The sequence below is a fragment of the Chenopodium album genome, chromosome 22, assembly GCF_948465745.1.
Source record: "Chenopodium album chromosome 22, dcCheAlbu1.1, whole genome shotgun sequence".
Taxonomy (NCBI): Eukaryota; Viridiplantae; Streptophyta; class Magnoliopsida; order Caryophyllales; family Amaranthaceae; genus Chenopodium; species Chenopodium album.
Window position 1 is genome coordinate 5,986,503 of NC_137855.1, and position 12,067 is coordinate 5,998,569.

The 12,067-nt window shown below is 35.5% G+C and overlaps 2 protein-coding genes across 2 annotated transcripts; one reads left to right on the forward strand and one right to left on the reverse strand.

The window, feature by feature from the left end:
* The first annotated feature begins 4,566 nt into the window (after positions 1–4,566).
* Positions 4,567–6,623, forward strand: LOC145606002 (uncharacterized). The gene is made up of 3 exons (XM_081662066.1): positions 4,567–4,816; positions 4,925–5,068; positions 6,283–6,623. The coding sequence occupies exons 1-3, from the start codon at positions 4,640–4,642 to the stop codon at positions 6,424–6,426; spliced, it is 465 nt and encodes a 154-aa protein (XP_081518192.1). The 5' UTR covers positions 4,567–4,639; the 3' UTR covers positions 6,427–6,623.
* A 70-nt stretch (positions 6,624–6,693) lies between these two features.
* LOC145606001 (calcium-dependent protein kinase SK5-like) lies at positions 6,694–10,223 on the reverse strand. The gene is made up of 7 exons (XM_081662065.1): positions 9,674–10,223; positions 8,773–8,916; positions 8,345–8,497; positions 8,150–8,265; positions 7,472–7,639; positions 7,160–7,384; positions 6,694–7,038 (listed from the first exon to the last, which is right to left on the reverse strand). Exons 1-7 carry the CDS (start codon positions 10,221–10,223, stop codon positions 6,913–6,915), a joined length of 1,482 nt encoding a protein of 493 aa, XP_081518191.1. The 3' UTR covers positions 6,694–6,912.
* Between the last annotated feature and the right edge of the window lie 1,844 nt (positions 10,224–12,067).

A 12,067-nucleotide genomic window follows, 5' to 3' on the forward strand; every position in this document is an offset into this window, starting at 1 on the left:
TCGCCCCGCCGGCACGGCCCGTGGCACGACCTATGCCCAATTATAGCTTATTTAATTAAGTTAATTTATATAAACTTATTTAATTAAATAAACTTATTTAATTAATAAATAAATAAGTTTATTTTTATAAACTTATTTAATTAAGTTTATTTATATTAACTTATTTAATTAAGTTTATATAAAATTAATTAAAGTTGTTCGAAAAAAAATATATTAACATAAACATAAATTAATAACATTATTTATATAAACCTAAGTTGTTCAAAATGAAATATATATATATCGTTTTTTTTTTATATATACATATACATTTTAAAAAAAATAACAATTATAAATTTACGGGTTGGCCCGCAGCCTGGCACGGCACGCCAGGCACGTGGATCGTGCCGTGGGCTGGGGTGAGCCAAAATTTGGCACGGCACGGCCCGCCGCGAAGCCAACCTGTACCCGGACAATGGGGTGAAACTAATGACCTGTAACCCGTCCTGAACGTGACCATATGTTAACCGACAATTGATTTGATCCAATACTTTTTGACCTGAACCCGAACCTACTCCCGACCTGAGAGTAAGCGTCAACCGATTTAATCCGACCCAACAACAATCTGAACCCGAAGTAGTACCCGACCCAATTAGAATCTGTACCCGAGTCATGGAAGGTTTAATAAAATTTATATGCCTTCTGTTCAACTTATAAACTGGTATAAATCTGTAAACCCACAATCCGATTCAGCTTGTATACCTTTTGTTATCTATTACATATATATACGTTCTCAAAAAAAAAAAAAAAAAAAAAAAACTTGAGCACATTGATATTTATTGGAATTAAACCAAAACCTAACAACTCGAACCCGAATGTATCATCTATTAACTCACTCAAACCTGACTCACACACAACCCGAACCTGAAATTGAATCCGATCTGAATTTGGCTCGAATTGAACCCCGACATATATCCGAAAAGGTGAACGACCCAGAACAAACTCAACTGAAATTGACCCGACCTGAACTTGAACCTGATATGAGGTTAGACTGACCCGACATAACCAGATTCTAATTTAACCCGAGACATAATTTAACCCAACTCAAATCCGACTTATATACCCGAATCGACAACTTTTCTAGTATAATCCACGAAATCTGAGCGATTTAGGAGGTATCGGGAACTGAATTTCACATAACACTATGGGATGAATCCCGGGATAATATAATATTGTGTGGACCCATATATGACCATTATCCGGCGACGTAAAGACCCCATGAGTGCTTATAGCCAATATAAGAGGCATGTACGAAAACGGGTAAAATGACCATTTAAAGGCAAATTGGATTATAGCTTGTACTAGAACAATGGGATGGATTATAGCCTTCAATTTTGCCACTTTTCGCCACCGGTCCCCAAAACCTCAAAATTTCCTTAAAAAGCGTGGATTATAGCCTTCAATTTTGTAATTTTTTGACCTTTTTTCGCCCGAAAATAAAAATTTCCGAGATGTTTACCATGGTCCCTAATACCCTCCAAGAGTCCAATTGGGTCGGTGGAACCATCCAATATGCCTTTAAACGGTCATTTTACCCGTTCACAATTTGAAGTGATTTCGAAAACTCAAGCCTACCACGGACGTTTATGACAACATATAATGATCATATGTGGTTTCAAACAGAATTATATGACCCCGAGATGTATCCCTTAGGGTCTCAAGGCTTTTCGACACCAGGCCCCGAAACCTCAAAATTTCCTTAAAAAGCGTGGATTATAGCCTTCAATTTTGTAATTTTTTGACCTTTTTTACCCAGAACTAAATATTGTTAAAGATGTTTACCAGGGTCCCTAATATCCTCCGGGAGTACAATTAGGTTTTTGGAACCATCCAATATGCCCTTAAACGGTCATTTTACCCGTTCACAACATGCAGTGATTTCGTAAACTCAAGCCTACCACGAACGTTTATGACAATATATAATAATCATATGTGCTTTCAAACGACATTATATGACCCTCAGATGCATCCCTTAGGATTTCAAGCCTTTTCGCCTCCGTGCCCAAAACCTCAAAATTTCCTCAAAAGTTGTGGATTATAGCCTTCAATTTTGTAATATATTTGACCTTTTTTCGCCTGGAAATAAAAATTGCCTAGATGTTTTCCATGGTCCCTAATAACCTCCAAGAGTCCAATTGGGTCGAAGGAACCATCCAATATGCCCTTAAACGGTCATTTTACCCGTTCACAACTTGTAGTGATTTCGTAAACTCAAGCCTACCTCGGACGCTTATGACAACATATAATAATCATATGTGGTTTCAAACGGAATTTTATGACACCGAAATGTATCCCTTAGCATCTTAAGGCATTTCGTCACCTAGCCGCGAAACCTCAAAATTCCTCAAAAAGCGTGGATTATATCCTTCATTTTTGTAATTTTTTGACCTTTTTTCGCCCGGAAATAAAAATTGATGAGATGTTTACCATGGTGCCTAATATCCTTCGGGAGTCAAATTGAGTCGGTCGAACCATCCAATATGCCCTTAAACGGTCATTTTACCCGTTCACAACTTAAAGTGATTTTCGTAAACTCAAGCCTACCACGAACGTTTATCACAACATATAATGATCATATGTTATTTCAAACGGAATTATATGACCCCGAGATGTATCCTTTAGGGTCTCAAGGCTTTTTGCCACCGGGCCCGAAACCTCAAAATTTTATCAAAAATCGTGGATTATAGCCTTCAATTTTGTAATTTTTTAGCCTTTTTTCGCCAGGAAATAAAAATTGCCGAGATGTTTACCATGGTTCCTAATACCTTCCGGGAGTCCTATTGGGTCGGTGGAATAATCCAATATATCCTAAAACGGTCATTTAACCCGTTTGCAACTTGCAACGATTTCGTAAAATTAAGGCTACCACAGACGTTTATGACAACATATAATGATCATATATGGTTTCAAATGACATTATATGACTTTGAGATGTATCGTTGAGGGTCTCAAGACTTTTCGCCACCGGGCCCTGAAACCTCAAAATTTTATCAAAAAGCGTGGATTATAGCCTTCAATTTTGTAATTTTTTGACTTTTTTTTCGCCTGGAAATAAAAATTGTCGAGATGTTTACCATGGTTCCTAATACATTCCAGGTGTTCAATTGGGTCGATGGAATCATCCAATATGTCCTGAAACGGTCCTTTTACCCGTTCGCAACTTGCACCGTACCAATTTCGTAAACTCAAGGCTACCATAACGTTTATGACAACATATAATGATCATATATGGTTTCAAACGGCATTATATGACCATGAGATGTATCCCTTAGGGTCTCAAGACTTTTCGATATTGGGCCCCAAAACCTCAAAATTTCCTCATAAAGCGTGGATTATAACCTTCAATTTTGTAATTTTTTGACCTTTTTTCGTCCGGTAATTAAAATTACCAAGATATTTACCATGGTCCCTAATAGCCTCCGTGAGTCCAATTGGGTCGGTAGACCAATATGCCCTCAAACGGTCATTTTACCCGTTCACAACTTGCATTGATTTCGTAAACTCAAGCCTACCACGTACGTTTATGACAACATATAATGATCATATATGGTTTCAAACGACATTATATGACCATGAGATATATCCTCTAGGGTCTTAACACTTTTTGCCACCGGGCCCCGAAACCTCAAAATTTCATTCGAAAGTGTGGATTATAGCTAGAGCTAAACTGACCCGACCCGAGAACCCGACCTTAACGGACAAAGATCTGAACCCAGCCTATACTCGAACAATGGGGTGAAACTAGTGACCAGTAACTTGACCTGAACATGACGTGATCTTAACCGAAAACCCATTTGATCCAACTTTTTATGACTAGAACCCGAACCTGCCCCTGACCTGATATGTTCCGTCAACCGATTTAATCCGACCCGAAAACAATCCGAACTTGAACTAGTACCCGACCCAATTAAAACATGAACACGAGTCATGGAAGGTTCAATAAAATTTAATATACCTTTTGTTTAGCTTATGAACTAGTATAATTTTGTAAACCTGCAATCCGATTTAATAAAATCTTTTGTTCGGCTTATATAACTTTTGTTCTCTATTACTCGTATATAGGTTTTATAAAATCTTGATGATGCTTGATCAAATTATGGAAAGTGGAGCAAGTATTTAAAAACAGAGGGAGTAGAATTGAACTTGAACCAGAACTCGACTCAACACTAACCCAAACCCGAATGTATTATCTTGTTAACCCATCCAAATCCGACTCAACACAACCCGAACCTGAAATTGAACCTGATCTGATTTTAACTCGAATTGAACCCGACCTATCCGAAAAGGTGAACGACCCGTTATAACTTGAACTGAAATTGACCCAGCCTGAACCTGAACCTAGATTGATCCGACCCAAAACCCGACTTGAATACCCGAATTAACAGCTCTATTTCCGTTTAATAATAGTAGTGGTTGTTTGAAGAAGGTCGTATTGGATCAGAACCTCTCACGGGCTAACCCGACCTAGGGACCTAGGTTAGCGGGACCTACACAACTGTTTATCATCATTTCCCCTTAATTTGTTTTTTAACACACATCGGTCCAGTTAATTCGGAATTCTGAGGCTGATAGCATCAAATTGAGGAGAGACTGAGAAATAATGGAGTTTGAGACGATTAGGAATTACTTAGAAAAACCAGGTAAAAAAGATGAACCTACAGAAATCCACAAACTTCCCTTGAGATTTTTCGACGCTTTCATCATTCATGGTGTTCGCATTGATCAAATCGAACATGGTCGTGTTCTCTGCTCCTTCAATGTTCCTCAACGTCTCCTGGTTCGTATTTGTTTCTTCAATTTTTATGATGAATTTTGCTTGAATTTGTAATTAGGGTTTTTTGATTTGGCCTGAATTGCCGAAATTGATTTGGGGATGAAATTGCAGAATACTGCGAATACTCTTCATGGTGGCGCGATTGCGTCATTGGTGGATTTGGTGGGCTCGGCTGTTGTTTTCACTGTTGGAGCTCCGTCTACTGGTGTTTCTGTTGAGATCAATGTTTCCTACCTTGATGCTACACTTCCTGATGTATGTTGAGGGTATTTTTGGGGAAAATTCGTAATTTTGTTGGATTTTATTGCTTAATTGATGTTGATAAGTTGCAATTTGTATGTGTTCTGTATTTTTTGATGTTTTGGCATACTGAATTGTGGGAATGTTGGGGTTGAGCTTGTTGAAGTGATTTCATAATCTACCGATATTGATTTACTGCTCATTTTTCTGAATTTAATGGTGAATTAAGTCCAATAAGGTTATAAGGGTGATCTTAAGGCTTTAATTGTTTCCTGGCTGATAAGATTTAGGGTTTTTGAGTTTTCGTTAATTGTCGGTGCTTGAAGTGATTCATCATTCAATGGAAGATTGAAGAGGGAAAATCCCTTTTAATAAGTTATAATTATAGATATTACAATAGTGAATGAGATTTATTTCTTTCTGTAATTGTAGTCCATTACTAGTAAGAAAGTTGAATTGTTCTGTTGGGTTAGTAAGCAAGGGATGGCTCCTTTTACTTTTGATCAGAAGCAAACTAGGCTAGCTAAAACCTACTGATTGTAGGCTGTGAAAGTGTGTATATGGGGGGTTGATTACTCGAGTTACTAAGAAGGGGTTACAGATTAAGGAGTTCATACTAGGTCTTTTTCGGGTTTTTATAATATGATGGCTTCTACATAGATTTATTACTTATTCTGTGTGGAAAGCATTTGTCAAACTGATGCTTAATTAAATCTCTTGATATGGTGTGTTGCTGGTCAGTGTGAAAATGAGATTTGTTACTTTAATCTTCCTTGTAGGTTTTGAGGGTTATGTGGCTGTTGCTTTGTTACCTGGATATAGAAAGAAAGCGATTATATGGATATAGATTTGAGGGTTAGATATGAATATTCTAAGTATTTATAATTTAGATGTCATATATATTTTAGATTTCTTATGTTGGGCTTGGATGTTCCGGTCCTAGTAAACCTAGCGGCATTGTTTACTTCCATGGATCAAACTATCAAAGATGCCTTTTGTTTTTTGCTGGCCTATGAGTCTACAACTAGCTGCTTTCGTCTCATAATTTTGACAGTGTCCAAAATGTTTTATTCACATGCTCGTGAAAGTTTTGATAAAGTCAGGTTTTGATCTGACTTAGTTTTGGCTTTTATGCATTTCATAAGTCTGTGCTATCTGATTTACTTTTTAATTAAGTGAATGTAGTGATGTATTACTGATACATCTATGTTTGATTTTGATTTATTCAGGAAGAGATTGAAATCGAAGGCAAGGCTCTACGTGTTGGGAAGTCCCTTGCTGTTATTAGTGTAGAATTAAGGAAGAAGGCAAGCGGAAAGATCATAGCTCAGGGACGGCACACCAAGTACCTTCCTGTATCCAGCAAATTGTAGCTCTTTATTTGGAAATGTCCTTATTGTACTAGCTCTTTCTATGTATGTCATCTATTGCGAAATTAAATAACACGTATGTACAGTACATTAAGATCATCTAGTATAATGATGCCCTCAAGTACTTTTATGTAACATTTGTCTTTATTAAGATTGATGCTCATTTACATATATATGTTTAATATGAAGTCTTACATCCATTTTCTATTCTTGTTGAGTGTATATATATATTTTTTCTCTGATCATTTTTTTTTCAAGGCAACATGTACGTCGTATTGAACAGTACTGTGTATTCAGCTAGGTTTTCAGATTTCTGACTCTATCAGATTCAGGACTGACAATAAAGTCGAATACAAAGACACTGTAAATGAAAGTGCAAAATTCAGACATCTTCAGGAGACTGAAAGATCCTATGGTTAGTTTCAGTCAATTTCTGTGATAATAAAAAGTAACTGCTAAACTCCAATGGTGCTAACTGCTAGATTTTTTCTATGAATCCTCAAGAAATTCAGCAGCATCTTCCCAATTTATAATGCTTCTTGTTGATTTCCTCCCACCTTTCCCATTGCCCATCCTCATCATTGCAACAAATTCTGCATAATTTATTTGGCCATCCTGAAAGACATCAGTCTCATGTTAGTACTCAGGTCATTGTTTAGCAGGGAAATACTTTAGCAATTGTATAATATTGTCAAATTTTATATATTTCAATATTTGTACTATAATGATCACTCACATTATCTTGATCAATCTCCTTGATCATTTCCTCTAGGTGATGATCATTGAGTCCAAGATCGATGCAGGCTTGCTGGAGTTCATCAATGGTTATATAACCACTGCCATCTTTGTCAAAGTATGCAAATGCAGATGCCAAATTCTCCTCTCTCTCCAACTTGTTCAGGTGCAGGGTTGCTGCGACAAATTCTCCGTAGTCTATTGTTCCATTGTCATCCACGTCTGCCTGCCAATTGGTAACCCTTACTCAGTAGCCATTAATGAATATGTATGAGAATTATATATGCTTTCTTATGTAGGTAATTGCTCTTACTGCATGCATGAGATCCTCAATTTCAGATTCCTTTATCTTTGAGTCAACCCGTAGTAGGCCATCTTTTAGCTCATCAAATGTTATAGTTCCGCTTTTGTCTTTGTCTATCTTTTTAAATAGCTCCTTCAAACCACCAATTTCTTCTTCAGAGAGTCTCTCAGCTATGACCTGCAAAAGACATAATTATTCTCTCTAAAACTATGATGGTATGCTTGCGCCAGAAAATTCAGTGGTTAAATATTAGTATCTTCTAATTTAGAAATCTATTCTAAATCCAAATCACTTAAGTCTTAAGACCCATTTCCATATATCCTAAAAAATTGGGGTTTGAATGCTATCTATAAGTCTATAACCCAAACCATCTAAGATATCTGTTGTTAAAGGCACAGGGAGTACCATGACTCGGTAAAATTTGCATAAACAAAAAAAAAAGGCAGGCCTCGAACTATAAAGACATGATTTTTAGTAATGTAATATTGGATTGATATGACCTAAAACCAATTTAACCGACTTAATTGTCAATGATGTATAAATGACCTTTAAGTACTGTAACTAAATCCTGCAACGTAGCAGCCCTCCCCCTAATTTTCTAATGGAAAGTGGCACTTGGTTCTTGGGCTTAGTCTAGTATATAGTACAGGAATCTTGAATTTTTTAACAGTATAGATTGAGTTTTACCCGGCAGGCCATCTTCTTAAGCTTGTTCATGGCTGAAAAGTGCTTGAGGCGAGACAAAACAGCTGAATCAAGAGGCCTGTCAGGTACTTTTGTGTCATCAACTATCCACGGATGACCTGTTTCAAACAAACACTATTACTTATTCATCCTTAATTATGCTACATCTTTAAAAGCTTGTTGGAAGAGTTGTCTTACTTAGCACTTGATAGGCTGTGAACCTCTTTCTGGGATCTCTTTGAAGCATATTTCTTATTAAATCTTTGGCATCCTCTGAGATGCTTGGCCATGGTCGCGACTCAAAATCAAGCTTTCCTCTCAATATTTGCCTGAATATTCCTGCATCAGTTTCTGCATAACCACAATTAAGAGTGAGGGATTTAGTTGAGACAGTCTCGCACCTAATTTATTGTGATACAGAAATAAGGTCACTCTGGTTTTACAAGTTATTCCAGACTCTCTCCATACAAGATTTCTCCAAAAATGTGTATAAGCACAATTCAGCCAAAACGGAGAAAAATTTGCAGATGTTGCAGGTTTTTTTTTTTAATAGTTTTTGGCCTCTTGCTGAATTGGCAAATCTTAGTAAATACTGTGGGATGCCCTGAATTTAGGCCTTTGTTTACCTGCCCAAAAAGGTGGAACTCCACTGAGTAAGATGTACAACATAACACCTGCACTCCAAACATCTGCTTCTGGGCCATATAGCTTGTTCAATACTTCTGGTGCAACATAGTAAGGACTCCCCACAACATCACTGAAAGTATCACCTTCAAAACACAAGAGAGTGCAAATAGAGTGGTATTAGACTATTAGCCAGAGGAATGTTTGGAACCTCGGAAAGGGCAAAAGCTTTTAATACCAGATGCAGAAGGTTGGTATAGCGTTATCTTATATGGGTACTTGGAGTGGTGGTATATTGTGGTACCTGAAATGATTGCGGTGGTATTTTTGTTGGTTGTGAACTTGTGATGGTTGCGAGGTAGCAAAATTAGTATCTCATGTAGAGTTTTCTGTCTCTGATCTTATCCGTTTCCCGAGAAGGGAAACGGTATAAAACTAAAATTTATACAGATTACGATATATTCAGTTAATGTGAACACAGAACAGAATGTGAAATAGTGCTAGTTTTATGCAACTTGCCTATTGGAACTTTGTTGAAGACATTATTTTATTTTCATATGTTAAAACACAATTTTTTACTTGGGACGTGCTTTTAAGTTGGGAAACTCAAGAAGATGTCTTTGAGTTCAAACCACTAAAATTCAAGCTTGATCTATGATGTTGTATAGTATTACCAATTTAGTTCCTTTCACTTTGATTTGATCTTCCTATGCTAAGGTAAACAGGGAAAAAAAAAAAAAAAAAATTGTTAAGTACTTGTTTGAAAACCAAATTTGCTATTTTTCAAGCCCTTTGATTAACTCTGATACATTGTTTTTTTCTGGTCAAAAAGTTTATTGCAGTTATCAACCTTCAGCAAAACAGAGCAAAGAAGTAAAAATGCTAGGAAAGCTGTTAACACACCTGGCTGATAAAACACAGAAAGGCCGAAATCAGTAGCTTTAAGAGAAGAATCCTCTGCAGTACTTTCAAACAAGAAGTTCTCAGGCTTGAGATCTCTATGAATAACCCCCAATGAATGGCAAGCTTCAACTACACCAATGATAGTCTTCATCAACTTAGCAGCCCCTCTCTCGGTATATTGCCCTCTCTGAACGATTCGATCAAACAGTTCTCCACCTTCACACAACTCCATGACCAAATGAACATTAGTCGAGTCCTCATAAGTACCCTTAATGGTTACTACATTCGGGTGCTCGACTAAGTGGTGCATTATCTGAATCTCATTCCAAACATCGTCGCAATCTTCCCTACACAATAGCTTCCTCTTGGGGATTGACTTACAAGCATATTTATCTCCTGTGGAGTTTTCTGTGCAAAGGTATGTTGTTCCATATTGACCTTGGCCTAGTTTTTTGCCTAGGGTGTAAAGCTCATTAAGATTTTTGGTTTCGTATGGAAGAATCGATGTCGGTTTCGAAAATTTTACCGAGTTGGTCTTGTTGAATGTCATGGTGATAGTTAAGAAATTGTGCTCTTTAGGAAAAAAAAAAAAAAAAAAGATGTTAAACCCAGAAAAAAGAAGGGTAGAAGAGATTAGTACAGGTTTGAAATTATACTAGTCATATGTTTGAAGATTTTGTTAATAAACAACTTGATGCAGCAAGTTGGCCCATTGTCAGAAAGTGTTAGTGGAAGAACATATCTTATTGTATAAATTTGATTTAAATAAACTTTATGGTATATTTATTGAAGCAATTAATAATTAATTTTCATTTGAAATATGAAGTGTGTTGATATGAACATGGACTGTTTCTCCATACTCTCTTTTACGTGGAATATTAAATGCAAGTCATGACCCATTCACGTGTCCACTAACCTTATTGATAACTTGCTATGAGCCTATTACTAGTTGGATGATTATAAAATGTAGACTTTTTTTTTTTTTTTGGGGAATAATAATAATAATAATAATAATAATTATTATTATTATTTTAATCTTTATGTTAATTTTTCACATTTCTATTTCGTTAAGATACATAATGTAATTTCCATCAAAGAAAAAAAAACTTTCACCATTTATATGGTCTAGTACTCTAATTCTAATGTCTATTGTCTTCGAATCTTCTAGAAGACATAAAACCAACATTAAAATACTTTTTTTTTTTAAAGACCACCAGTAAATACTACTCCCTCCGTCTCTTTATTAATGTCTAGTTGTCCACTTTCTATCATTTATTACTCACATAATAAAAAGAAAGTGGACTGTAAAGAGATAGAGGGAGTAATATTTGTATTTGAAATGACCTTGGATTAAAACTACTTGTAAAATGACATGTTACACAAATGTACATTATAATAGATGACATGGTGCAATTTGATTTGTGTAAACCACAATATTATGATTTGAGAGTAAACAAAATCAGTTTTTTATTTTTTTAATTATTTTTTTTTTAAAAAAAATACACACCAAAAAACACAGAAAGAATGAAAGATAATAAGATGGTAAATATCAGGATGGACATTTAAAACCAAAAATTAATTTTGTCCTCATTTTCTCTCAAATCATTACTACACGTCTACGTCAATTATTTATATACTTTTGTTATTTTTTAAAAATGCTACGGAGTACCTAGACAAGTAGCCAAATGTGTTCTAATCAGTAATCAGTTGTTGTTCATTGACTAGATCGTTTTAAAGTATTGATAACTTAACTTACTCAACATTTACCAAATAAAGGCTTTGCTTTTTCCTGAATTAGGTATACGGCTTAAGAAAATTTCAAATCTTGAAGGAGTAATAATGCACTAATTATCAGACTCTCTGTTTTTAACAAAACACTAGCGAACTAACTATAAGTGTATAAATACTTGATATTCTCTCTGTTTCAAAATAATCTTGTTTTGACAGTGATCCTAAAAAATAAAAGCAAAAAAAAGAAGATCATTATGTGATGGGGAATATTAATAATTTAGAAAAAAATATTGCAAATAAATATTTGTATGCTATTGCTAAAGCATGTTTAGATGTCGGTAATATGGAGATTTCAAAAAAGGAGCTAGTTTGGTACTCGCACTGTGGTTTAAAAAATCCATCCAATTATTTTATTATTATAAATAAATAAATAACTTTCACAAAATTCTTTGATATGAATGGTCGTAGTCACAAAAATACTAATTCTCACGTTATTATGATTTATACAAGTATTAATTTTGATTTCTTTGATAGTAAATCTATAAAATTGTCAATCATTACCAAAACTACAAATCAAAAATTCAGTCCTTGACATGCAAAGCTTACGCTTCCTATCTTTATTTCTTTGTCCTTTGCATGTAGAGGCACAAAGGGAGGTAGATT

Coding starts and splice junctions, on each gene's coding strand:
- LOC145606002 (XM_081662066.1), top strand. CDS start 4,640: ATGGAGTTTGAGACGATTAGGAATTACTTAGAAAAACCAGGTAAAAAA. Junction 4,817..4,924: donor ATGTTCCTCAACGTCTCCTG/GTTCGTATTTGT, acceptor ATGAAATTGCAG/AATACTGCGAATACTCTTCA. Junction 5,069..6,282: donor TTGATGCTACACTTCCTGAT/GTATGTTGAGGG, acceptor TGATTTATTCAG/GAAGAGATTGAAATCGAAGG.
- LOC145606001 (XM_081662065.1), bottom strand. CDS start 10,223: ATGACATTCAACAAGACCAACTCGGTAAAATTTTCGAAACCGACATCG. Junction 8,498..8,772: donor AGTTCCACCTTTTTGGGCAG/GTAAACAAAGGC, acceptor GTGGTTATGCAG/AAACTGATGCAGGAATATTC. Junction 7,039..7,159: donor AGGAGATTGATCAAGATAAT/GTGAGTGATCAT, acceptor GATGTCTTTCAG/GATGGCCAAATAAATTATGC.